Source organism: Carassius carassius, chromosome 26 (genome assembly GCF_963082965.1).
Source record: "Carassius carassius chromosome 26, fCarCar2.1, whole genome shotgun sequence".
Lineage (NCBI taxonomy): Eukaryota > Metazoa > Chordata > Actinopteri > Cypriniformes > Cyprinidae > Carassius > Carassius carassius.
This window is the reverse complement of record NC_081780.1, coordinates 1,661,361-1,688,698: the sequence shown is the minus strand read 5'-3', so window position 1 is coordinate 1,688,698 and position 27,338 is coordinate 1,661,361. Positions and strand designations below refer to the sequence as shown.

The 27,338-nt window shown below is 34.9% G+C and overlaps 2 protein-coding genes across 3 annotated transcripts; one reads left to right on the top strand and one right to left on the bottom strand.

The window, feature by feature from the left end:
• Positions 1–8,845: 8,845 nt before the first annotated feature.
• On the bottom strand, positions 8,846–16,798 carry LOC132105479 (crystal protein). The gene is made up of 8 exons (XM_059510611.1): positions 16,096–16,798; positions 14,255–14,456; positions 13,734–13,867; positions 12,936–13,063; positions 12,746–12,864; positions 11,674–11,814; positions 11,426–11,598; positions 8,846–9,600 (listed from the first exon to the last, which is right to left on the bottom strand). The coding sequence occupies exons 1-8, from the start codon at positions 16,471–16,473 to the stop codon at positions 9,145–9,147; spliced, it is 1,731 nt and encodes a 576-aa protein (XP_059366594.1). The 5' UTR covers positions 16,474–16,798; the 3' UTR covers positions 8,846–9,144.
• Positions 16,799–19,671: 2,873 nt separating this feature from the next.
• On the top strand, positions 19,672–27,186 carry LOC132105480 (cytochrome P450 2J2-like). 2 transcript variants are annotated; one of them, XM_059510612.1, is made up of 9 exons: positions 19,672–19,961; positions 21,473–21,635; positions 21,732–21,881; positions 21,969–22,129; positions 23,433–23,609; positions 23,694–23,835; positions 23,924–24,111; positions 25,390–25,531; positions 26,700–27,186. In XM_059510612.1, the coding sequence occupies exons 1-9, from the start codon at positions 19,767–19,769 to the stop codon at positions 26,873–26,875; spliced, it is 1,494 nt and encodes a 497-aa protein (XP_059366595.1). In that variant the 5' UTR covers positions 19,672–19,766; the 3' UTR covers positions 26,876–27,186. The 2 variants fall into 2 exon arrangements, with proteins under 2 accessions (XP_059366595.1, XP_059366596.1); XM_059510613.1 differs by having other exon boundaries at positions 19,799–19,935.
• The last annotated feature ends 152 nt before the right edge of the window (positions 27,187–27,338 follow it).

Genomic DNA, 27,338 nt, shown 5'->3' with positions numbered 1-27,338 from the left:
TTTACATTAAAAGGAACTTAGTGGTGTGTTTAATTGTCATGAAATTAAAAATAATTTTATTTTAAAAACAGACTTAATTTTCTTTATGCACAATATAGATTCTTATTTATTGCTTCTTGTTCTTTTGGGTTGCAGTATAAGTGTGTTTTTATGATTAAACCCTACTTCATGTCCTCTGTAGTCTGGAGCAGAAGATCAGAGATGTATGTGTGACAGAAGAAGGTCAGTGAAAGTGGAGCTCTTCAATCATTCATTGCTCTGATGGAGCGGCTGTTTTCTTCTCGTCTCTTCCAGAGTTTTCTCTCTGCTCATCCCGCGCATCCGTGCATGTGCCGAATGTTGCCACGGTAACTGCAGAGCTGCTACATCATATCCTGTGCCAACAGTGTTACTAGCCACACGTCTCAATCTGTCTGTTAGTTTCTTTCTTTCTGTTTTGTTTTCCTGTTTCTTTTGTCAGCCTCTTATTATTGTCTGACTGGTGATTCACACTTCATTTCTTCGCTTTTTTCATCTTGTTATTCAGTTTTATTCAATTAATCAATTTTTTCAATGCTTGTATTCAGAAACCTTAAATATCTTGTTGGTGAGGCTCTTTTAACTTAAACCAGAGCGAGATCTAGCAACCACAAATGACACCCTGACATACAATTATCATGAGAGTGCAAAGGTTGCATGAACTCTACACAACAGTTCGACAAACATGATGTTAATATTAAGGGAGTTGCATTTTAGACACGATAGTGTCTGTTTTTTCTTTTTGGCCAATGAAAATAGTTCCAATCAAAGCTGAATCAGAGCATTTGTGCATCTCAGAACAAAACTGCGTGTTTTGTTCCTGAATTAATCTGTATTTGAACAAAATATTTGTCAGTGATTCAATGATCCACCCATAAAGAAAGGTATCTGTTTCATTTCTAAATGAATCAGCTGTTTAGAACAAATCATTTGAGTCAGTCATTCAATGATCCACCCATTAAGAAAGGTATCTGTTTCATTTCTAAATGAATCAGCTGTTTTGAACGAATCATTTGAGTCAGTGATTCAATGATCCAACCATAAAGAAAGGTATCTGTTTCATTTATAAGTGCACCAGCTGTTTTGAACGAATCATTTGAGTCAGTGATTCAATGATCCACCCATAAAGAAAGGTATCTGTTTCATTTATAAGTGCACCAGCTGTTTTGAAAGAATCATTTGAGTCAGTGATTCAATGATCCACCCATAAAGAAAGGCATCTGTTTCATTTCTAAGTGCACCAGCTGTTTTGAACGAATCATTTGAGTCAGTGATTCAATGATCCAACCATAAAGAAAGGTATCTGTTTCATTTATAAGTGCACCAGCTGTTTTGAACGAATCATTTGAGTCAGTGATTCAATGATCCAACCATAAAGAAAGTCATCTGTTTCATTTCTAAGTGCACCAGCTGTTTTGAACGAATCATTTGAATGAATAATTCAATGAATCACTCATTTAAACAGGGACTTACTGCCACATACTGACAGTTTTAGTGTCACATTTTTTTAAGAATGACAGGCCGAAGTCAGCCAAGGTACCAGCATAAAAATACACTCAATACACACCAATATATCAGTATTGGAAAAAAAATCACCAAAATATTTGGAATTACATTTTTTGTCCAGAACACACACCCCTAGCCACTACATGTGCATTTATCTCTCTCTCTGTGTGTGTGTGTGTTGGTTCCCACAGGTGTAGAGTCTCAGCGGTCAGTGAAGGGGGTGTAATCTACACCTGTATAGTCCAGACCGAACAAATACATTGTCCTCCACAGAGAGAGCAAATGAGCTTACTAATGTTGTTCTGCTGTCACTTGGAGAGACTTTGTCTTTGTCTTGAGCACAGACGCCATATAGATCCAGTGAAACAAGATCTCTTAAAGAGTGATGGAGGAAACCCATCCTGACTCTGAATCGGTCTGCTTGATCTGATGTCTTTCAGATGATGCTGCAGAATGAGGAAGGATGTTTGCGTCTGTGCTTGAAGCGACAGATTCAGTGTAAAGAATGCAGAGTGATGGGGCTTTAAGTCAAGCCTGCAGACATTTCTCATATTAAATTACTAAAAGAAAATGTAAAGAACCAAATCTTGTTTTTTGTGACAGGTGAAGTTTCACTGAGAGCCAGAGACGGACTCAGCTCCTATATGATGCTGGAAATGGCATAATCACATATAGAAATATAAAATCCAATATATTTGAATCTAAAAATTAATACATCAGAAAAATAAATGAAATTAAATGTATTCATTTATTTAAATGCATAAAATGATAGAATATACAAATATATATATGCTTATTAATATATACAGAAATACAGAATATACAAATCCCTGAATATATTTTAATATATATATATATATATATATATATATATATATATATATATATATATATATATATATATATTAGTAATATCTCTGAAAAATAAATATTTAACAGTTTATTTTAAAAATAAATAAATAATATATATATAATCATACATGTAATATATATTATTTATAATATTTATATGTATAATATTTGTATTAAATATAATTATAGTTGAATATATATATATATATATATAAACAATATATACAGCTACATATATTTAAAAAAATTCACACACAGACACACATATATGTGTTTGTGTATATACATACAGGTCCTTCTCAAAAAATTAGCATATTGTGATAAAGTTCATTATTTTCCATAATGTAATGATAAAAATTAAACTTTCATATATTTTAGATTCATTGCACACCAACTGAAATATTTCAGGTCTTTTATTGTTTTAATACTGATGATTTTGGCATACAGCTCATGAAAACCCAAAATTCCCATCTCAAAAAATTTGCATATTTCATCCGACCAATAAAAAAAAAGTGTTTTTAATACAAAAAAAACTCAACCTTCTAATAATTATGTTCAGTTATGCACTCAATACTTGGTCGGGAATCCTTTTGCAGAAATGACTGCTTCAATGCGGCGTGGCATGGAGGCAATCAGCCTGTGGCACAAGAGAACCTTTTCATGATATGCTAATTTTTTGATACAGGCATTTTGGGTTTCCATTACATTATGGAAAATAATGAACTTTATCACAATATGCTAATTTTTTGAGAAGGACCTGTATGTATATATATATATATATATATATATATATATATATATATATATATATATATATTATACAGCTGCCTATATTTTTGTATATACAGTCATGTATGGTAGATTATATTTAATTAAAAATAAATATATATATATATATAATTTTTTATAAATACTTTTTAAATACATTTTTTTTATTATATTTTAATTTATATGAAATAATATTTGTTAATTATTAATATCACATGACTATCTTAGGAAATTAAATTATTTCAGGAGTGGAGGGTCCTACACATATCATGAAGTCTTAATGAAATACAATCATCAAAGACAGACAAAACACTTTTTTGGCATGTTTCTTCATGTAACACACGCGTGCATGTGTGTATGTGTGTATATATCAGAGCATACTGCAGTAAACAGTGTGTTTTTGAGCTCATGCTGCTGTTTGTCTGATTGTCACATTAGAGTTTTTCCTTTCATCTTCCCGTCTGATGAGTGAAATGATCCAGACTCACAGATGAGCAGAAACGAGAGGCGTGGCTGATAAACGCAGTGTGTTTGAAGTGTGAAATGTGATGCATGTAAAGAGAGCTCTAGTTAGTCATGTTGCTTTAAGGCCGCAGGACTGAACATGAGCTGTGTGTGTGTGTGTGTGAGACAGTAAATCTCCTGTGTGTTACAGGCCCGCTGGGAACAGAGGAAGTTAACGCGCTTCATGACAACACCAAGTGGCTTAATTACTTAATTGGGTTTGAACCCGTGGTTAAATGGTGATTTAATTGCGGAGTGGAGAGTTTAATACATGTTCTGCTGCAGTGTTTGGCTCTGAAGAGCCTCTGAAGCACCACTGCCATTGAGTCTGTGAGTTCACAGATGATTTTCTCTCTCCTTTAAGTGTTTTCGGGGGATTGGTTATAAAATGCAAACCTGTGCTGCATATCAAAGAAGCTGTGCGTGATAGAGATCACTCAGGTTGAATGTAGGGAGGTGAGAGATGATATTATAATTCCCGCTGGGGCTTCAGAATAGAATTATTGTCCATAAAGGACAGCCGTATAAAGCAGCTTTATATTGAATGATAAAGCGTGGTTCCTCATGGACTAGATAATGACCGTCCTTCACCAGCAGGACTGAGATCAGTGTCTCTGTAGCTGTAATAACAGCTGAATGAGCTGTTCTCATGCAGGACCTGACCCTGGATCAGTGGAGTATCAGCTGCTCTGGGTCATTGGTATTTGTCTGCTGCTCTGTGTGTGTGTGTGTGTGTGTGTGTGCTGCTGTCGTTCCAGCGCTGGACTGAGTTTTAATTAGCCTGACCAGCTCTAATAACGCTGCATGCCACCGTTCGTCTGTCTCTCACACTTCTGTACTTTGTTGGCACACAAAATCAGCCGTCCACTGCCATATTTCTTCAATTGTTTCAAATCCTCCCTTAAAGACTACCATAAGATGAAAAATATTCTATGGAAAATTATATTATATTATATTATATTATATTATATTATATTATATTATATTATATTATATTATATTATATTATATTATATTATATTATATTATATTATATTATATTATATTATATTATAGCAAAATATAGAAAAGGACAAATTTTTATATACTTGAAAAATGTATAATAATGGTAAAAAAATGTTTTAAAGCAATGTCAAATTAATATTTGAAGAATTTCTTAATGTTATTAATTTCTATATATATATATTGTCACAGTGACAAATGTATTTTAATGTTTATGAATGTAATAAGATACTTATTTATAATTAATAATTTATAATAATGATAGTAATTACTCTATGAGTGATGTCACAATACTATAAATAATAATAAAAAGTCTTAAATAGTTTTCTTTATCAAAATAATTTGTAAAAATAAATGTTTTATAATGTTGTATCTATCTATCTATCTATCTATCTATCTATCTATCTATCTATCTGTTTATGAAACTTAATCAATATATTTAATTATGTATATTAATTAAATTAATTTCAGTGCATATTTAATGTAAAAAATATAATTAAATAAATAAATACAGCAAGCAAGAAAGAAAAAAGGAAATTAAGAAACTATATTATAGAGAAATTATATAAACTACACTGGCCCATTTATCTTATTATATCAGAAATATGATAACATAAAAAAATCTGCTAAACAATTTCATTGTTAAAAAGGACAAAATATATTTCTTGAACACATTTTAGAAATTATACGTTCATCTATATTATGATCATTATTTTAATGAAAGTAAGCAATGCAAAAAATGAAATAAAAAATAATTGTAAAAAATGTAAATATAAATGCTGTATGTTATATAAAATAGATTTCATATGATTTTTTTCAAAAACAATAATAATAAATAAATACACATGCTTTCCTGTTAAAATAATTAGTGTATATATTATTTGTATTTATCATCAGAAGGAGTGTTTTATCAGATGTGTGTGATGTGGATGGTGATTTGACGTGTTTCATTTTCATCAGAGAGCTGCTAGCGTGTGTGTTGTCCATCTGAAAGTCATGAGTTCAGTCCTTCTCAATCCCACAATCCCGCTGTGCTCAGCTCTGCTGTCGTTCACCAGCACACACGCTTCACTCCTAAATCACCCTCAAAACATCCTGAACATGCAGGAAGCAGCAGGACTGAGGCATGATGGGAAACGACTGACCGCGATCAGTCAGCTTTAAATTGTGATTTATTATTACATGCAGATATGAATTTCTTGGGGATCTTGTGTGTGACACAGACACATCTGCTCTGTTTCCCATGATGCAGCAGTAATGCTGACACATCAGATAATTTCTCACGTGACGTCGCAGCGAGGACAACGACAGCTAGTGCTAACAGAGCCGTGGCTCCACAGCATATATAAATATAAAATACCTATGTTTGTATGCATGTGTTTAGGGAGGGTTAACAAATGTATTATATTTTACAACAAAACAGACAAAATAAAAAAGTTCTTAAAAATCATACTTATTGTATTTTAAAACATATTTTTTTTTGTTAAATATAGTTTTAGTATTTTTAAGCATATATATATACTGTATATATATTTTAATTATATATATATATATATATATATATATATATATATATAATTATTTATATTTGTAATTAAAACAATTTATATTTTTATTTCACAAATACATTACAACAATACAGTAATTTTAACAAACAGATGCAGATGCTTTAATTAAACATTTATTTTTTGCAAATTATTTTTATTTTGTTTAAATTATTTAAATGATATGTAAGTGTATTTTAATGTGTTATACAGTTATCAATGTTATAATTTAACTATTTAAATACTATTTAATTTCTAAACTTATATTAATAATAAGGTATTTTTTTTATGTGCATATATATTGTGTGTATATTGTGGCCTCAAATTTCTGAAGTGGCTTGAGCAGAGTCACGATTTCTTTGATATCCTCCTCCTTCAAAGTGCAGAAACTGCTGCAGGACGGTGGTTTGATGAAAGCTTTAGCTGGTGATTATAATAGTTGTGCAGCGGCTCGACTGGAGCATTATTGTGTTTTATTGTGAGTGACTGTGGATGTCTGGAGCTCGTATCGTCCTCTGGAGCGTGTGTTTTATGGTTTCTCATAACCTCTGCGTGTCTGCTGGTTTGTCTGGTGTATCTCTGGAGAGGTTATTTGGTGTGAGTTATCATCCGCTCTGCTCCGGTCCAGACTCGTTAACTCTGTTCTTTAGTTACACTCCTTCTGTGCGCTCACAAATACAAATATCTGTAATTTAATACACCAATAAACTCAAAGATGTTTGAGTGAAGGAACTGTAGTTATTCATTCTGTCATTTTATGGCAGATAAATGTATAATCCATTCATTTTTATTAAAATGCATGTTTTTTTCCCAGTAGCAAAGGGATTATTTAGCTTTTAATATTACGGGAAACTTTATATCATAGAACTGTCAGAAAATTCTTAAGAGGTCCAAAATATTATATTAAGTATTAATATTTAATGTATGCATTTACTTCTTAGTGTGATCTGTGCATAATAATAATGTAACCATATTAAATATGTAATGACATTAATAAATATATAGTTTGTTTTATAGTTAATATTATTACTTTTATTATTATTACGTTTTATAGGATCCTGGTATAGATGCTTTGATCTGTGCCTAATAATAATAATAATGTAACTACATTATGTAAGGAAATTCATAAATATACATTTATATTTTATATTCTTATATTTAAAAGTATTATGATTATTATTAATATTTATAAGGGTCCTGTGCTATAGATGCTAATAATAGTAGTAGTAATGTAACTACATTAAATAATGAAATCCACTTTATCATAAATATATCTTATATTTTTATATGATAAATTATTATTATTACTATGTAGTTATATTAAATATCCAGCAGAACCATTCAGATCAGCAGGCAAACTCATTTTATGTCTAAGCTTACAACAAGAATAAATCTCTGTACTCCGATATAAATAAACTTAACTTAAAGGTAAAAAAAAGTTGATCTGGCTTCCTCTAGATATTGATTGATTGTTCAGAAAACATAGATTCATTCAATGCAACATAGATTGTAACATTTATAACAAGTATTTAGTCATTTTGCATCTTAATTAAACATAATTTCCTTTAAGAATTATTGCTGTCTAATGATTAATCGCATAATAAGTGTGTGTGAACTGTGTATATTTATTATGTACACTGTCAAAGATTGCCTTGTAATGATGCTGAAAATTCAGCTTTGACCACAGGAATAAATTACATTTTAAAACATATTCAAATAGAAAGCATGTAGTTTAAATAGTAGAAATATTTCACAGTATTATACGGTAGTGTATATATATAAATACACACATGCACATATGTATTTAAAAATGTTATGCTTATTAAATATATTTATATATAAACAATAAACAATAAACCAATACAGTCAAACCAAAAATTATTCAGACACCAGATATCATTTTTTATATATATATATATATATATATATATTTTTTTTTTTTTTTTTTTTACTAATGGTTGCAGGAAAAATTGTAGAGAAAAAATCTTCAGTAAAACTGATACAAATCTGGGACCAAAAATTATTCAGACACTTTGACCTGACCATGTTTTGCTTAAGTGTTTTTTATTTAATTGCTAATGCAACCTTTTTACACCATAGACTGAACAAAATTAAACAAAATTAAACTTCTCAAAATTATCTGACATTATCAAGATGAATTTGCTCTGACACACGGAGCTCTTGTTGTATTACCATTTTCTAATCTATAGGGAATAAACTGTGATAACGTGAGAAAAGTTGAAGGTGTCTGAATAAATTTTGGTTTGACTGTACAGTTAGTCCATAAGAAACAGATGAGATATGTGTGAGCGCTCGTGTTTTTCTGGTTGTGGCAAGAAGGGATACAGCTCAGACCGCAAACTAACAATGAAGTTTAATTTTTCTAGTTATTAGATTGTGTTTTATTAACGTCTACACCTATCCCAACCCTAAACCTACCCCTTATAATAATGCAAAAATAGTAATTATTGTTGCACAGTGACAAATTACACTATATTGATGTGTGCTTGCCCAGTAACCACATCTGTATCCCTTCTAGCCTTAAAGGGACAGTTCACACAAAAATGAAAATTCTGTCATTAACTACTCACCCTTGAGTCGTTCCTAAACACAATTCTCGGAAACACAAATTTTCGATGAAATCCAAGAGCTCTGTGACCCGAATCCTTACACGTTGCTGTCTATGGGAGCGTCAGAGAGCTCCCAGATTTCATCGAAAATTCGTGTTCCCGAGATGAACGAAGATCTTAAGACCCGTTCAACACCAAGCACAATACCTATAAAGATAACAATAACAGACGATATTACATTGACTAATATTGTTATTTTTATATTTATCGTTCTTGGCGTGAACAGGGCTTAGGGCTTGACGTGATTTGAACGACATGAGGGTGAGTAATTAATGACAGAATTCTCCTTTTTGGCTGAACTATGCCTTTAACCTGTTTTTTTATGGATAGATTCCCAGCGTGTCCCAGAAGTCGCAGATGTCTTCGCGCAATCCGGTCTGCGCGTGTGAATGCAGCGTGAGGTTCATGATTAGCCAGCCGCTGTTAGCCGTGTAGCGCGGCCACACTGGCGGACGCTGCTGTCTGCAGAACGTGCTAGACTCGGCGTGAGACCCGGGGTCACCGGTGTGAGCGAACGCTCCCCAGTGACACAGCATCCGATTGGACAGCAGCCGCTCCGCCGGAGTCATGCTGAGGTTCGCCACCGGCGCCGAGTCGAATACGAACGGCAGCTCAGCGCCGTGACACACGTGACGGTAACAGAACGTCACACCCGACCAACCACTAGGATCGCTCGCCACGTGATCGAACACGTACATCCACACCGAGCTCCCAGACGCCACGCCGGCGCGAGCCGACCTCCGCGACGGACACAAGAAGATGTAGTCAGTCACAATCTGAAAGTGAAAGAATCAGGTGTCTTACGCTCAGCAAGGCTGCATTTATCATCAAAAAATGCATTAAAAATGATGAAATATTATTAGAATTTAAAATAGCTGTTTTCTAAGTGGATCTATTGTGAAATGTAATTTATTTCTGTGATCAAAGCTGAATTTTCAGCACCATTACTCCAGTCTTCAGAAATGCTTCTAATATGCTGATTTGCTGCTCAGGAAACATTTCTGATTATTATCAGTGTTGAAAACTGTGTAAATTGTTTTTCCAGGATTTTCTGAAGAATTGAAAGTTCAGAAGAGCAGCATTTATTTTAAACACAACTCTTTATAATTTAGACAATATTTTAATGGATTATTTAATAAGGAATATTAATTTAACTACATATTTAAAATATTGAATAGATAGTACAATACTTATATTAAATCTGTCTATCTATCTATCTAGTTAGATATAGAAAAAATATAAAACAAAACAAAAACAATCTATGAATAAACATAAATATTTAAAATATATATTAATAAATTCTATAATAGTGTATAAATAATGCTAAAAGATCACTTCTGGGTAAAAGGCTGCACAATTAAAAAAAAAAAGTTCAAAAAAACAGAATTCTTTATCATTAACAATGTTAATTCATTATTTAATGGTTTATATATTAAAATAACTTTGACTGTTGATAAATATAAATATTTAAACAAATATTAATATATTTTGTTGTAGTGTATAAATAATATTAAAATATCTCTGCTGGGTAAAATGCCGCACCATTTAAGGATAGAAAGTTAAAAAAAAAAACAGCATTTATTTCAAATAGAAATCTTTATAATCAGCTCCAGACTTCAACTATATGAGTCGGTTTAGCAGTAAATGCATAGATTTGAGTTGTGGTGACCTTTGACCTCTCGGGTGAAGTCTGCTGAAGTGACAGAATATCTGGTTAAATCATTGATTGAGATGAGTAAATCTCAGCAGTCAGTGCCGCCTTGTGGACAGAAGGAGAGCAGAACCATTTCAACACTTTCTTAGTTGGTATCTATAAAAACCCCATTCTGTTTTCTGATAAGCTATTTTACTTCCATCGTTGATATTGTTATGTTGATATGAAGTTTATATGTTAGTATTCCCATTTATCTCTAAATGCAGTGGAAAATTAAGGGTATTTTAGATCCTTTAGTTTTTGAGATCATTTTTTATTACAATCAAAGCTCATTTCGTTCTAATTCCTTATTATTGTAAATAACCAGAATATATAACCTGATTTTGAAACATTCTTTTTGCATTATTTAAACGATCATTAAATATCATTTCAAACCATTTTTTTTGTTAATGTAATATGAGTTTTTATATATATATAAATGCATGTTGTTATATATAAAAACATAATTGTAATTATGTAATGCATTATATTATCATTTCATAAATAAAACAATAATGCATAATTATTATTATTTTGCTTTTAATATATATATATATATATATATATATATATATATATATATATATATATATATATATATATAATAAAAAATTACATAATAAAATATAATAGAAATGCAGATGCACTTCATGCTTTTAAGATCCTCCAAAAGGGAAAATGTGATGCTATAATATACTATAATATGATGAAATATTAGCATGCACAGAAACTTTTGAATCAGTGGATTAAGATGCTTTTGGCAGCAAAAGGGTGTACAAATTGTGTGGTGAACAGTGTCTTTACATGGTTGCAAATTTAGAAATAATTGGCGAGAGCTTAAAGTAAAGTCCCGTCAGAGTTATTATGAGGAATGATGAAATGATGGGGAGTGATGGAGCGTGGCTGACCTGTGCCAGCATGTCCCTGCGGTCCGCATCGCTGTACAGCGGCAGGTATTTACGCAGGATTTTGATGGCGTGTTGTTTGAAGATGGCCGTGGTGTAGATGGTGCACTCGACCGCTGACACAGGCTTCATGAAGACGCCGTACACAAAGATCACTCCTTCTTCTGTGGTGGTCCCTGGAACACACACACTAGCCAGTGAACAAGGACAGTTTGACTTCATGCTGACGGTGAGACTGGATGAAACCGTACCGAGCAGCACGGGCTTGTCCTTCTGCCAGTGTCCCTTCAGGAAGGCACTGACCGCCTGCTCTCTGATCAGCTCTCCGTCCACATACGGCCCCCAGCTCTCAAACTGCTCCAGAAAGCGGAAGGGGTTCACCACCTTTGAGCCTGAGAAACACAAGCAGCTTCAGCATCTCTGACTGAAATCATCTGTGCAGGAGGTGGAGGAGATCTGATCTGTGCAGTCATTAAAAACATGCCTATATTCACTTAAAAAAAAAATAGAATAAAATAGAATAGAATAAAAAAATATTTATTTGCTTGTTGTTAAAATATTAGCATGATTTGCATGAAGGAAATTAAGGTTTTTTTTTTAGTTTTTTTTTAACATTTTAACATTATTTTAAGGATAATTAAAGCACAATTTCAAACCAAATTATTATTATTTTTTAATTACATTTGCATTACAAATATTGTGAACTGGCCTAGGAATAATGTCTAAAAAAACTAAAAAAAAAATATTATTATTATTACTATGTCTACTACTAATTTATTAGTTTAATTTTAGTTTAAAATATTATACAATTGTATTACTCATAAATGATTACTATTATTATTAATTAAGAAACTTAAAGTACCATTTCAAATCATTTAGATTTTTATTTATATTTATTTTAAGATTACCATGGCTATTAAAGTTTATGTTCATGCTAATTTGTTCTTATTATAGATATTTTATTTACTTTCTTATTTGTCCAGTTATTATATTGTGCTTTATATAATTATTATTTATTATTATTTACTAAAATGTAATAACATATAATTAATACAATTATTGTGCTTTATATTTTATTATAAATTTTCCTAATGGTAATTTTTTTTATAAAGAAATACAATGATTTTTTATTAATTATATGTTTATAGTTTTGATCTATTATTCTGTTTTAATACATCGTTTTTTCCCACAATTCAATTTCAAGTTCCTTTTTTTTCGAATAATGAAAATGTTATTTATTTATTTATTTATTTATGTGAAATATAATAAAAAATAAATATTTTCATGGATATTTTTCTGAGATGTGAAGGGTTTTGTTCTCACTGGATTTGATCTGTGCGTTCAGCACCTCCTGAGGACTCAGAGACTGAAGACACATCAGGTCCAGAACTGAGCAGTTTGCTGATTTAGCGAAGTTCTTCCCGAGCTTCAGAGACTCGTGCCTGAGGAGAAACACCAGTGCTTGAGGATACGACACTCGTCTGTACAGATACACGTCTGTGTGTGTGTTTACCGTGTTTTCAGAGGAATGGAGAAGGGTAAACTCTGGAAGACGGCCTGTTTGAAGAGCGCTTTACTGCTCTGGATCATCAGATGAAGACTGACTGACTGAGCTCCAGCGCTCTCTCCGAACAGAGTCACCTGAAGTCACACACAAATTCAGCTCAAGAGTCTGCTATTTAATCATCTTCATTTCAGCATATGATTTTATGTATGTATTTATTTTAATTCTGTAAAACTCTTCAGGTGTCTTCAGCTGAATTTTGTGAAAACATCTATTTTCACCCAAAACAGGTAGAATATATAAAAATATTTTTTATATATGGTTTCTTATTAAATTATTATTTTGCAGAAGATTTAGGCTATTTTAGTACCATTCTTTTTTTATTTGTTATTATTAATTTCAATTAGTGTTTTTTTAGTATCATTGATACTATTACAGTTTTTTATGAACATTTTGGATACATTTTTATGTTGATATTTTCTTTTATTTTAGTTAAAGTTTTTGTAATTTTGTTGTGTATTTGCTTTCAGCTACTTTTATGTACAAAACTATTGCTGCTTGATTTTGCAAACTGTTGTCTTACCAAATTATTTTAATCTGTTATCTTAATTATGAAGACACTGGTTTGTAGTGCAAACAGTTTTACCGTTTACTGTACGATGTAATTCTTCTCGTTATTTTCCTATAGCGTTGAAGACCACGTTCCACATTGAAGATTAAGGCAGAACGTGAACATTTTTATTTTGGGGGGCTTAAACATGGTTTTGAAAGTTATCCCTTCATAAATAGGTTTAGTTAATTTCTCACCCTGCTTGGGTCTCCTCCAAACACTGCAATGTTCTGCTGGACCCAGAGCAGCGCCGCCTGCTGATCCAGAATCCCATAATTCCCTGCGGCGGAAGTCTGTGGGTCTTTTCCTGACACTAGAAAGCCAAACGCGCCTGAAGAAGCACAGATTCAGCCAGAGATATGCAAAGATGCCCCATTTGACCGCTTCAAGCTCGTAGAAGCGTCTATCGCTTTGGAACTGTCAACTTGACATCATTCACCATATTATGGGTTCGCATTCATTGGGCAAATTCCAAATATCTGAATTCCTTGTGATACATTTTAAAGCAAAGTTGGGTTTTATTTCTACTTAACATACAAATTTAAGTAGAATAGGTTTGGTTATGCAGAATGGCTTCAAGGTAACCATTACAATATGACGGATGGCTTGTGTATAACAGCTTATAGAAACGGTCACTATTGAGGCATCTACTTACATATATGTATGGATTCAGCACTGTGTTTGTGGCTTTTATTATTAACAGTAATCAGAGTCTCACCCAGACGGTAGGCGACGCTCACGACCAGCGTCTGCGTGAAGTTGCTGATGTAACGGCCATCGTAGAGCTGTTTGGATGCGGAGCCCGCGATGAAATCCCCGCCGTGGATCCACAGCATCACCGGCAGCGGCTTTAGCAGTGGAGCCTCCAGATTCACACTCAGAGGAACAAAGACGTTCAGGTACAGACAGTCCTCACTCACCTGACCAATACACATACATAATCTAGCATTACACATGTGATCATTTTGAGCAGCAGGCAAAAAAAGTAAAAAAAGAATAAAGGCCTCCTATAACGGATAGATGCCTTTTTTGTAAGAAAAATATCCATATTTAAAACGTAATAACCACTTTTCTATAATTTGCTCCTACAGTCGTAAACAGAAACCGTTCCGGGTGGATGATGTAAGATGTCTGCATTGTGCATAGTGGTGGTTTTGTTGGTAAACATTAATGCCTTGAATTTTATGTGAGCAGCAATTGGTAGCCAGTGAAAACTGATAAACAGAGGTCTGAGGTGCATTCTTTTCAGCATATGTAAAAATTATCTTGGATTAATTTTAAAGGTTTGATAGAACTGGCTGGAAGACCTGCCAAGAAAGCATTGCAATAGTCCAGCCTGGACAGAACAAGAGTTTAAACAAGGAGTTATGAAGCTTTTTCCCGAAAGAAAGGGCTTGATCTTCTTGTTGTTGAAGAAAGCAAATCTGCAGGAGCGGACAGTTTTAGCAATGTGGTCTGAGAAAGTCAGCTGATCATCAATCATAACTCCAAGGCTTCCTAGCTGTTTTTGAAGGAGTTATGGTTGATGTGCCTAACTTGATGGTGAAATTGCGATGAAACGATGGGCTTGCTGGAACCACAACCAGTTCTGTCTCTGCAATTGAGTTGAAGGTGATGGTCCTTCATCCAGCAAGAAATGTCTGTTGGACTACCTGAGAGGCGAGCAGCTATTGTTGGATCATCAGGTGGAATGAGTGGAAGAGTTGAGTGTTATCAGCATAGCAGTGGTATGAAAAGCCATGTTTCTGAATGACAGAAGCTAATGATGCCATGTAGACAGAGAAAAGAAGTGGTCCAAGAACTGAGCCCTGAGGCACCCCAGTAGCTAGGTGCTGCGACCTGGACACCTCACCTCCCCAAGATACCTTGAAGGACCTATTTGAGAGGTAAGACTCAAACCACTGGAGTGTTGTTCCTGAGATGCACTTTGCCAACAGGGTTGACAGGAGGATCTGGTGGTTAACGGTGTCAACAGATCCAGCAAGATTATATTGAAGATTTGGAATCGGCTCTTGCCAGTCTTAGGGCATCAACAACTGAGAGCAATGCAGTCTTGGTTGAATGTCCACTTCTGAAGTCAGATTGAGGTTGTTTGGTGTGAGAAAGGCAGAAACTTGGTTGAACACAGGTCGTTCAAGTGTTTTTGCAATGAAAAGAAGAAGGGTACCTGGTCTGTAGTTCTCTAAAAGAGATGGGTTGAGGGTGGGTTTCTTAAGTAGTGGGGTTATACAAGCCTGTCTAAATGTTGAGGGAAAAACACCAGTGTGGAGGGATGTGTTAATGATATGAGTGAGTGCAGGTACAATTGTACTTACACATTAATACACATTTAGGTCAGCAGAATTTTTTGATTTGCACCACATCCTTTCAGCAGCCCTGAACTAAATGTAAACCTAATTCTATTTAACCCAAAGAAATGACTAAAAATAGCAAATTAAATCAATTCAAGTTATTTATTCGTCTGTGAAGATCTTACATTTTTATGGAACCCAAAAGTTTTTGCTATTTTTATAAGCCACAGAATCAGTCCCTCCCAGTCTGTCATGGTGTCCCGCTCACCTTCTTGGGACACTCGTCTGCAATGGGTCCAATGCAGGCCTGCATGCACGCTGCTCGGGGATAAGTGGCATCATACACCCCTCTCCATGGTGTGACAGGACGGGGCTGTTTCCAGCGGGATGCTGCCACAGGAGGATCGGCGAACGGGATCCCATAAAATACATAAGACTTGTCCAGCGTTAGGCCCTGGATGAGCCCATCTTTAGTCAGCAGCTTGGGTCCAGCAGCAGCTGTCTGTGGGTCTGTGAGCGGCTGATCTCGGATCAGTGCTGCTGAAGAGACGCTGCGCAGTAAAGCTGCTAGCTCCATCTGATCATCTGAAGCAGATCCAGTGCTGAGGAACACAGACGCCACCATAAATAGAACCAAAACATGCATATTTACTCCTGCTGCTTCACCTCTCTCTGGTCGGGATGGAAAGAAACTAGAAAGGACAATTGCTCAGTTTGAGCTTCTTCAGCACTTGTGACTCTTATTATGCTGCACACTGAGACTCTTTGTGTGTGTGTAATGACAAGCAGAATGTCTGTGCTTTAGAAAATTAAATCACATTCATTCATTACCTTGGTCTTGTTGAATCAGTGATTTAGGCACAAAGTTATGAACTAATTTCTGATATATGTGGCACTATAAGTTTCTATAAATAATACCATTGTACATGGCCTTTTAGCAAATTGTCTGACTACACTAGCAACTTTTTCTTCAAAAGGCACCTAGCAACAAATTTAGCCCTTTTTAAAATTTATTTGGCAACATTTAGCAACTGTGACTCAAGAAAGACACATTTTCCCTCTAAAAGAGGACACCAGAGGTATCTAGCACTACACATATCACATGATAGTTGCAATTGCTCAATAATAAAAGTTAATTTATGATAAAACCTTGTTTTTAGTTTTTACCTGTTGATCAGCTAAAAAAAAATGCAGAAAAATGGAAAAGGTATTTGCAATTCTCTGCCGGGACATTATCCGTTAAGTTGTAACCTTAAAACACAAAATGCAATGCATAATTCAGGGACAAACCTAAGAAAAATCTAAGTATGGTATATACACTGCTTAAAACATCATTGTTCAAAATGTGTAGTTATTAAGAATATGCATAAAATATAGTTGTTGATAAAATGTGCAAATTTAAAAAGGATATTATTTATAGTTTAATATTACTTTTTTATTTATTTACTAACAAATTTAAATAAACATTTCAAATCATATTCATAATAATATTATTTGCTGAGATTTAAGTGGTCTGATTGTGTATTCTCTATAGCACTCTATATTCTAATTCTATATTCTTAAAAGACTTGCCCCTTTTAGACTTGCACTCTATTTATTTACTAACTGCTTGTTTTCCTTAAAAAAAACTCACTAACTTCTCTAATCTTTTTGTATTCTATTTGTTTTCTTTTTATTATACAGTTAACAAAAGTAAAAAGGCATCCAACACTACCTTGCTCTATTCTATGTTTTCTTTTTATTTATTATATAATAAAAAAAAAAGCTGAGCTAACTTAAAGGGTTAGTTCACCCAGATAGCAAATTTACGTAATTAATAACTTACCCTGATGTTGTTTCAAACATGTAAAACCTCCGTTTATCTTCTGAACACAGTTTAAGATATTTTAGATTTAGTCAGAGAGCTCTGAGTCCCTCCATTGAAGCTGTGTGTACGGTATACTGTCCATGTCCAGAAAGGTAAGAAAAACATCATCAAAGTAGTCCATGTGACATCAGAGGGTCGGTTAGAATTTTTTGAAGCATCGAAAATACATTTTGGTCCAAAAATAGCAAAAACGCCGACTTTATTCAGCATTGTCGTCTCTTCCGTGTGTGTTGTGAGAGAGAGTTTAAAACAAAGCTGTCTGGATATCCGGTTCGCGAACGAATCATTCAGTTCACATTAATCCACAAATGACTTAAGCTGTTAACTTTTTTAATGTGGCTGACACTCCCTCTGAGTTCAAACAAACCAATATCCCGGAGTAATGCATGCACTCAAACAGTACACTGACTGAACTGCTGTGAAGAGAGAACTGAAGATGAACACCTTCAGTTCTATTAAGAATATAGAATTAGAATATAGAGTGCTATAGAGAATACACAATCAGATCACTTAAATCTCAGCAAATAATATTATTATGAATATGATTTGAAATGTTTATTTAAATTTGTTAGTAAATAAATAAAAAAGTAATATTAAACTATAAATAATATCCTTTTTAAATTTGCACATTTTATCAACAACTATATTTTATGCATATTCTTAATAACTACACATTTTGAACAATGATGTTTTAAGCAGTGTATATACCATACTTAGATTTTTCTTAGGTTTGTCCCTGAATTATGCATTGCATTTTGTGTTTTCAGGTTACAACTTAACGGATAATGTCCCGGCAGAGAATTGCAAATAACTTTTCCATTTTTCTGCATATTTTTTTAGCTGATCAACAGGTAAAAACTAAAAACAAGGTTTTATCATAAATTAACTTTTATTAGCCGAGCCAGATAGCGAACAATAGACTGACTCGTTCACGAGTCAAGAACCGGTTGCATCGGTTTTCGTATCACCAGTAGGTCTTTCGGACAGTTCGATTCAATAAACCGGTTGAAGAAAACGGTTTACCGGTTCTTTTGCGCTCTACGTAATGGCATCATATGCGATGATTGCCCTTGATTCAAGCCTTCGGTTTACCTGGGCTCATAACACTAGCACAGAATCAGTTCAGAATCAATCACAGAAAGAATCAGTTCGGTTCATGCGCTCTGTGTGTCGGTTTGCTTCACGCTGAATCACACATGCGCAGTATCATCAGCTCCTCGGTTTTTCTTATCTGGCTCGCCTCGGTGTTCATCTTCAGTTCTCTCTTCACAGCAGTTCAGTCAGTGTACTGTTTGAGTACATGAATTACTCCGGGATATTGGTTTGTTTGAACTCAGAGGGAGTGTCAGCCACATTAAAAAAGTTAACAGCTTAAGTCATTTGTGGATTAATGCGTATTAGAGACGCGAATCCTTTAAAACAATTCAGTTCGATTTGGTGAACTGAATGATTCGTTCGTGAACCGGATATCCAGACTGCTTTTATTTGAACTCTCTCTCAACAGACACGGAAGAGAAGACAATGCTGAATAAAGTCGTCGTTTTTGCTATTTTTGGACCACAATGTATTTTCGATGCTTCAAAAAATTCTAACTGACCCTCTGATGTCACATGGACTACTTTGATGATGTTTTTCTTACCTTTCTGGACATGGACAGTATACCGTACACACAGCTTCAATGGAGGGACTGAGAGCTCTCTGACTAAATCTAAAATATCTTAAACTGTGTTCAGAAGATAAACGGAGGTTTTACGGGTTTGAAACAACATGAGGGTAAGTTATTAATTACATACATTTGCTATCTGGGTGAACTAACCCTTTAAACTTGTTATAGCACTTGTGTAGGCTATATCATTGCTCTTTTGTTGATTTTTTTGAAGTCGCTTTGCATAAAAGCGTCTGCTTAATGACTAAATCTAAATGTAAATGTATTCTATGGCGTTTTGCCTTGTGGTTACATAATGATGATATCGCGCAATGACATCACAACACTATTTAGCAACTTTCCTTGCACATGTTTGTATTCAGTTTTACACGGGAAGCATAGTCGAGGAATCCAAGAAGTGTCCGTCATGAACATTTTGCAGATATTTTACGAGTGGATCGACATCAAAGCTGTTTTTATATTTTCGTGTGTGTTTTTATTGCTGAGTGATTATATCAGAAATAAAGCACCGAAGAACTTTCCTCCTGGACCTTGGTCTTTGCCGTTTATAGGAGACCTTCATCATATCGAAAATGGTAGGATTCATCTTCAGTTATCTCAGGTAAATACATTTCCAGCTTATATCCAACGAAATAAATCTGAAAACGCAAAGTAGGCTAGCGGTTAATGACCGCAAACCGCGTTAATCACGTGGAAAATGATGAGTACGACACCGAAAATAAATAATCATGCTTTACATGAGCTCAATCAGATAGCTATATCCACAACATAAGCGTATTACAGTTAGTTGCAAAAGCGAGAAAGGAAAACCACTTAAACCTTGCTTTAACTCTGTTGTGACGCAGTGCTTAAAGAATGTTCTCAGAGCCTTAAAATGTATTAAAATTGCAAATAATGAAAATAGGGGCCAGGGTAAGGCTCTTGGAAACTTTCGCTTCCGCAGTTACATAATGCAATATTATCCTACACATGAAAAACTTAATGAAGCATAAAGAATTCAGTTTCATTCAAAAGCTTTATTGTCTATCCCCAGTGGAGTAGATGCTCAACATACAAACAATACAAATAATAAATCACAACAGCAACATACATCACTTTAAAATACTAATGGCAGATGGGATACAGATTTTCTTATACTTGGCCTTTTCTCACCAAAGGCTCTTTATAGGCCACAGTCTGCCAGATTAAAGTAACTGAAAAGAAGAGTTTCCCACAATAACAGAGGCTTTTCTTTTTAATGCCACAGTATGGAGATCAGTGAGAAGTACCTGTCTTTCACCAGTTATTTTACTCGAAACAATAGAACCATCACAGAACATTCTAATGGGTTCAACTACAAACATTACAAACTATTTTAAAATTATTTTCTGTAGTGTTTTTTGGGTAGACATTTTTATTAGGATTTATTGGTTTTAACAAGCAGCCGATTGACCAGAGACCCACAGGGTCCATTAAAACCAATAGAAGTCCAGTTATAACCAGTAAAACTATTACAAATTTTTGTGATGGTGTCTATTGCAGTCTGTTTTTGCTTTTAACAGAACGAGAGTTAAACCAGGATACAATATTAAAAGTAAGAAAAGATTCAAAAAGTGATTTATATACAACTACCAGAATGTCCCTTTCAGACACCTCCAGCATTTTTTTTTTACAATTTTCACCCAAATATTGAGATATTGTTGTATGCATATCTGAACATGCAACAGCCTACATCAAAACAAAGAACAGAGTCTCTATACTTAAAAGAAAATCCCTTTTATTCTGTCCTCAAGCATTCTTTTGTTTATCAACACTTGAATGTAGGTAAGTTTCATGAAAAAAGTAACAGTTTGAGCAAAAAGCGGAGAATTATTATTATTTTTTTTTATCAAAAAGGCTACGAAGTATTGTTCATATTCACTTTCACAGTCCTTTACCACTTCCTGGATTGAAGTTTTGCTTGGTAACATTAGGCAGGCTTAGTTATGCTGTTTATTGTTGATAATCACATTATTTTTCATATGCATCTGCTTACATATGAGATTGCTTGTTTCTGAATCTGTGTTATGATTTTCCTGAACATATGCTGTTACTTCAGGAGCTCAGGTTCTGACAACAAATCATATTTTACAGTTTGCAGAAAAATACGGCAAGATTTTCAGTCTTAGAATTCTCGGGTCAAGAATCGTTGTGTTGGATGGATATAAACTCGTGAAGGAGGTGTATTTACAACAGGATGACAGCCTTGCTGGTCGACCTATGTTACCTATATTTTATGACATTGTCGGAGACAAAGGTCAGTCTAATATATGAATGCCAAATTGGTGTTTTTACCATATTTGACCATAAATTGGATCAGTAATCAATGAACTGTAAAGGGTCTGTTTTGCAGGTTTAGTTGCTGCCAAAGGCTATAAATGGAAGCAACAGAGAAGATTTGCTCTCTCAACCCTTCGGAACTTCGGATTGGGAAAGAAAAGCCTGGAGCTGTCCATCAGTCTTGAATGTCGCTTTCTGAATGAGGCCGTTTCAAATGAACAAGGTGTTTACTAAGCATTGTGTACTGATAAAAAATTCAGAATTGCATTTGAAATCAGAAGCACAGCGTGATTTACAATTTCTGTTCCAGGTCGACCATTTGACCCTCGCTCACTGCTGAGCAATGCTGTCTCAAACGTGATCTGCGTGCTTGTGTTTGGTCATCGATTTGAGTACAGTGACAATGGCTTTCAGTCTCTCTTGAAGAACATCAATGAAGCTGTGTATCTGCAAGGAGGCATCTGTGCTCAGGTAAACCTTTTGACATTGACTGCTCTCTTTCACTGCTCAGCTGCTTTTTGCAAATTCTATTTTCCTGTGGTACATGAACTGGCTTATAGTTGCGTATGTTTGTTTATTGTACAATACATCCTTCATAGATAGATGCTGCTCTGATTTAGTTCAAAAACACATAAATAACTCAAGACATATCAAGCGATCTGTAAGAGGGACAAAGCAATAGTGACTATGTAATAAAAACCATTACACACACTTGTGTTGCGGAATTATAGTCGGATCCAACATACTTGGCACAGCATTATCTTTTAGTTTCAATCTTTTTTTAAATCACGCATTGCCTTGTTTGTAAACAAATCCGCTGTAAAATGAGGTAGGCAAAGGGCCAAGTTCTTACTGACGAGGTCTGACAGTCCATTAAAATTTTTTTAAAACAAATAAAGTTCATTCACTTTCTCCTAATGCTGCAATCAGAATGAAGGCAACACAAACACTGTTTTTTTTAAAAACTTGGCACTGAACAGCATCTTATTATCTTCAGAGCATCTTGGTTGTTTTGTTTCTGCATAGAAATACGCGTTGGCCTCTCTCATAAACACTATATATGTGAATTAGTGGCCAGGGCTAAACCGGCAGCGATGTAGAATCAGTGGGCGGGGCTAAACTGCCAGTGATGTATAATCGGTAGGTGGGGCTAACCATGCAGCGATGTAGAATCAATGGGTGGGGCTAAATTGGCAGCGATGTAGAATCAGTGGGTGGGGCTAAATAGGCAGCGATGTAGAATCAGTGGGTGGGGCTAAATAGGCAGCGATGTAGAATCAGTGGGTGGGGCTAAATTGGCAGCGATGTAGAATCAGTGGGTGGGGCTAAACAGTCAGCGACGTAGAATCAGTGGGTGGGGCTAAACAGGCAGCTATGTAGAATCAGTGGGTGGGGCTAAACAGGCAGCTATGTAGAATCAGTGGGTGGGGCTAAACAGGCAGCGATGTAGAATCAGTGGGAGAGGCTAAGCATGCAGCGATGTAGAATTGGTGGGTGGGGCTAAACTGCTAGCCATGTATAATCGTTGGGCGGGGCTAAGCAGGCAGCGATGTAGAAGCAGGTGTTGATTTTCTGCAGAGGCTGTGCTTATTCACACTATTAAATCATAAAGTAAAACATTCCACAAGCTGTCGTTTTGGCAGACTGCCTTCAATATAAGCTGTTTTTAGACTAACGACTAAGTTTTGAGATAAAATAAAATGAACTATAGTGCTGCAGAAATGCGGTCCTGACAGTGCAGCCTCCTACTTGCTTTATCTTCTTCTTTCTTTAGCTGTATAACATGCTTCCACGACTCATGCGGCAAGTGCCTGGACCACATCAGAGAATTTTTACTCTGTGGCGTGAGGTGATTGACTTTGTTCGAGAGAAGGTGAATGCACACAGAGTGGATTATGATCCATCAAATCCTCGAGACTACATTGACTGCTTCCTTGGAGAGATGGAAAAAGTAAGAGCCTTTCTTAGGGGGGCATCACTGCTCTGGTAATAACAATGTAATTGAATTGAAATGCCTCTCAATCATTTTGTTTAGGTTAAAGATGACACAGATGCTGGATTTGATGTGGAAAACTTGTGCTTCTGTACTCTGGATCTGTTTGGAGCGGGAACTGAGACCACCTCCACCACTCTGTACTGGGGTCTTCTCTACATGGTAAAATATTCTAAGATACAGGGTGAGATATTATTATGGGAAACTGCAATCATATGCACATAAAATGTAACATATGCTCACACTCTTTGTCTCGGTCTTTGTATCTTCAGCCAAAGTTCAGGAGGAGATTGATCATGTTGTGGGAGGGTCACGGCAGCCATCTTTATCAGACAGAGACAACATGCCCTACACCAATGCTGTCATTCATGAGATACAGAGAATCGGAAATATTATCCCAATGAATGTGCCCCGGGTTACTGTGGAAGATATTCAGATAGGAAAATACTCCATTCCCAAGGTTGGTCTAATGACGTTTAATGCATTTAATGGGAATTTAAATGTAAAGGATTAGTTAATTGATTATTTACTCCTCCATGCCATCCGAGATGTTCATGTCTTTCGGTCTTCAGTCAAAAAGAAATAAAGATTTTTTAGGAAAACATTCCAGGATTTTTCTCCATATAGTGGACCTCAATGGGGACCCATGGGTTGAAGGTCCAAATGCAGCTTCAAAGGGCACTACACAATCCCAGCCGAGGAATAAGGGTCTTATCTAGTGAAACGATTGGTCTTTTTCTTAAAAAAAATTAAATTGATATACTTTTTCACCACAAATGTCACACACAGTTAGCGCTTCACCTGTGTACTGCAGAATGATGCACTTGAAGCAACATGGAGTAAACAAGCAGCGCTCTGCATAGAAAAGATCAAAACACAAAGGGAAGAGATACTGATGCGTAGTATATTATATCAGTGTGATAGTTTTTTAAGCCTGTTCTTTTTTAACAGTTTGAAATGTCAATCACTCTTCTCTTAAAGAGAGTTATATCGTTTTTATTATAGTTACCGAAGACGACACACAGTTTGAATGCTGAATGCACAAGAACGTCATGGTGCTTTATAATGTTTTTGTGCCTTTTGTAGGGCTTCGCAATAACATGTAATAGTATACGCACAATATCGGATTTGGATCAGGCTCGTCTAGTTGATACCTGACCTGGCAGAAAACAGCAGTATCGGAGCCGATACCGATACTGAGTAACGGATCGGTGCATCCCTATTCAAAATTGTTCAACGTTGTTGTTTTACCTTTTTTGTAAAGGGCATTTAACTTTATTTCCATGTGTGCTTTCTAAACACTGGATCGGTTCTTCTGCCTATGTCACGCGTGACCTTTCCAACATGACTATGTAATACATGATGAGCATTTGTAGTTAAAAAGTATATACATCTTTTATTAGAAAATGACTGACTTGTTTCGCTAGGGATCATGTAAAGCCCTTTAAAGCTGCACTGAAACTGCAATTTGGACATTTAACCCGTTGGTACCCACTGAAGTCCAGTATATGGATCCTGTATAAATCCTGTAATGTTGCCTCAAAAATCTTAATTTCTTTTTCGACTAAAGAAAGACATGAACATCTTGAAAGACATGGGGGTGAGTAAATTATCAGGAATTGTTTTTATTCTGGAAGTGAGCTTATCCTTTAAGCAAACATATTTTTGTACTAGACATTTATGTTTAGAACCAATTAGTTTAAGAATAATAAGAGATAAGAACATTTTACTTTTGCAGGGCACAATAGTGACCGGCAATTTGACATCAGTGCTGTTTGATGAGTCCGAGTGGGAGACGCCTCACTGTTTCAACCCGGGTCACTTCCTGGATGCAGAAGGCCAATTTAGGAGACGAGATGCCTTTTTACCTTTTTCTCTAGGTACAGGACAACACTGTTTCCTTGAGAGCAATACAAAGATATAAGGGTGTGCGATATATATTGTATATGAATAAATATTGTATTTGTTGTTTAAACGATATGAGATTTGATATTATCAAGTATATCACAAAAAAACAAACAAAAGCACACCCACAGAGTGCACACATTCACTATGAGATGAAAGGTACACTACTGCTAAAGGGTATGCTACTCCATGCTTTGTCTTCACACTTTTGGTTTGGTTCTCTTGGTTCGTTTGGTCCAGAACAAACAAAAGAAAACATTAAATTTTTACGCTTAGCGTTCACACTGGTTGATTTGGATACAAATCTCGTTCGTGTCATCAAATCATGTCACATAGCATCACATCTTGTCATTTCATTCTGTTTTTGGTTCGTTTAGAAGTATTTGGTCCATGTTGCATTCATATTTCATTCCAACCACAAAGAGTTTGTTTGGAAGTGGACTGAGACCCATCTTTCTTAGGATACAGGTTTTGTTTTGTTGTTTAAATGAATCGGTTGAATGAATGACTCAATGACTCTCTCATGCAGTGATTTGCCGCCACCTACTGGTGATTTTAGGTTTGTATTTAAAGTATATTTTCCCTTTTTTTTCCCAAAATCATTTCAAATAACACTATTGAACGATTTGGTTTAACAACGTCAAACATTTATGCATCTGTAACTGAAGGTTAAATGCATTCAGTCATGTCCTTCATTAAACAGTCTGCGTAAATGCATCTACAGTAAATGCCATTTAATTTGATTGGTTACAGCCCTCTAGTGTCTTACTATTTTAATTTATTGATTAAATTTAAGAATTTGACACAAAAGATGATCCATGCATTTAATTAGGTTAGAAAACTGGCCTTATAAAAGCAAAAATACCCATAAAAGGTAAAAATCTATTTAAACTTATTAGAAAAGTTCCTTTCTGTTACTCCAGCAAACTAACCACTGCATAGATTATGAAGAATATCAGAAGTTTTGGGGTGCAGGCAGCACAATAACATGCTCAGCAATATGTTTAATGTCTAGTTATCATTACTGACAAAATTTCAGAAAATATCAAGATAGCATTTTTATTCCATTATCGCACACCCCTAGTTGACAATTCTTTATAAGCCCGGGTAAAAGGAAACCTGTTGTGATTTTCTGATTTTCAGGAAAGAGAGTGTGTCTTGGAGAGCAACTGGCACGGATGGAGCTGTTCCTCTTCTTCTCCTCTCTGCTGCAGCGCTTCACTTTCTCTTCACCAGTGGGTGTGGAGCCCAGCTTGGATTTTAAACTGGGGGCCACTCACTCTCCCCAACCATATGAATTATGTGCAGTCCCACGCTAAAACAAGCAATGCATAGATAATTTAATGCATTTCAGTAATTAAAAGAAACAAAACAAATGTTTGTAAAAAAAGAACCCAAAATGTGTGGGTCTGTGTGCAAACATGCATTTAATCTTATTAATTGTTTGTTTGAATGTAGACTGGCATTTGGTTAGCTGGTTATTTGGTGATTTTAATAATACTACAATATTTACAAATAAATACACTAGAAAAAAATACCATGAGTATAAGTCATAAAGGGGAACAAAATCTAAATCTTTAAAAAGTAAAAAAAAAAAATGTCAGTTGTATCAAATTTAAGGTTAAAAAGGATCTATCAAAAAATACAATTCTGTCATTATTTAGTCACCCTCAAGCCATTACAAACCTGCATGAATTTCTTTCTTCTGCTTCCATAGTGGTTTTTCACCCATACTATGGATGTCATTGGAGACCATCAACTGTTTAGATACAACGTTCTTAA

Bases quoted from the DNA above. Each gene is read 5' to 3' on its own strand.
- LOC132105480 (XM_059510612.1), top strand. From the start codon at position 19,767: ATGAACATTTTGCAGATATTTTACGAGTGGATCGACATCAAAGCTGTT. The intron at 23,836-23,923 runs GTGAGATATTAT...TTGTATCTTCAG, and splicing joins AAAATATTCTAAGATACAGG to CCAAAGTTCAGGAGGAGATT. The intron at 25,532-26,699 runs GTACAGGACAAC...TCTGATTTTCAG, and splicing joins CTTTTTACCTTTTTCTCTAG to GAAAGAGAGTGTGTCTTGGA.
- LOC132105479 (XM_059510611.1), bottom strand. From the start codon at position 16,473: ATGCATGTTTTGGTTCTATTTATGGTGGCGTCTGTGTTCCTCAGCACT. The intron at 14,457-16,095 runs GTGAGCGGGACA...TGTATTGGTCAG, and splicing joins CAGACGAGTGTCCCAAGAAG to GTGAGTGAGGACTGTCTGTA. The intron at 9,601-11,425 runs GTCAGCCACGCT...TTTCACTTTCAG, and splicing joins GCAGGGACATGCTGGCACAG to ATTGTGACTGACTACATCTT.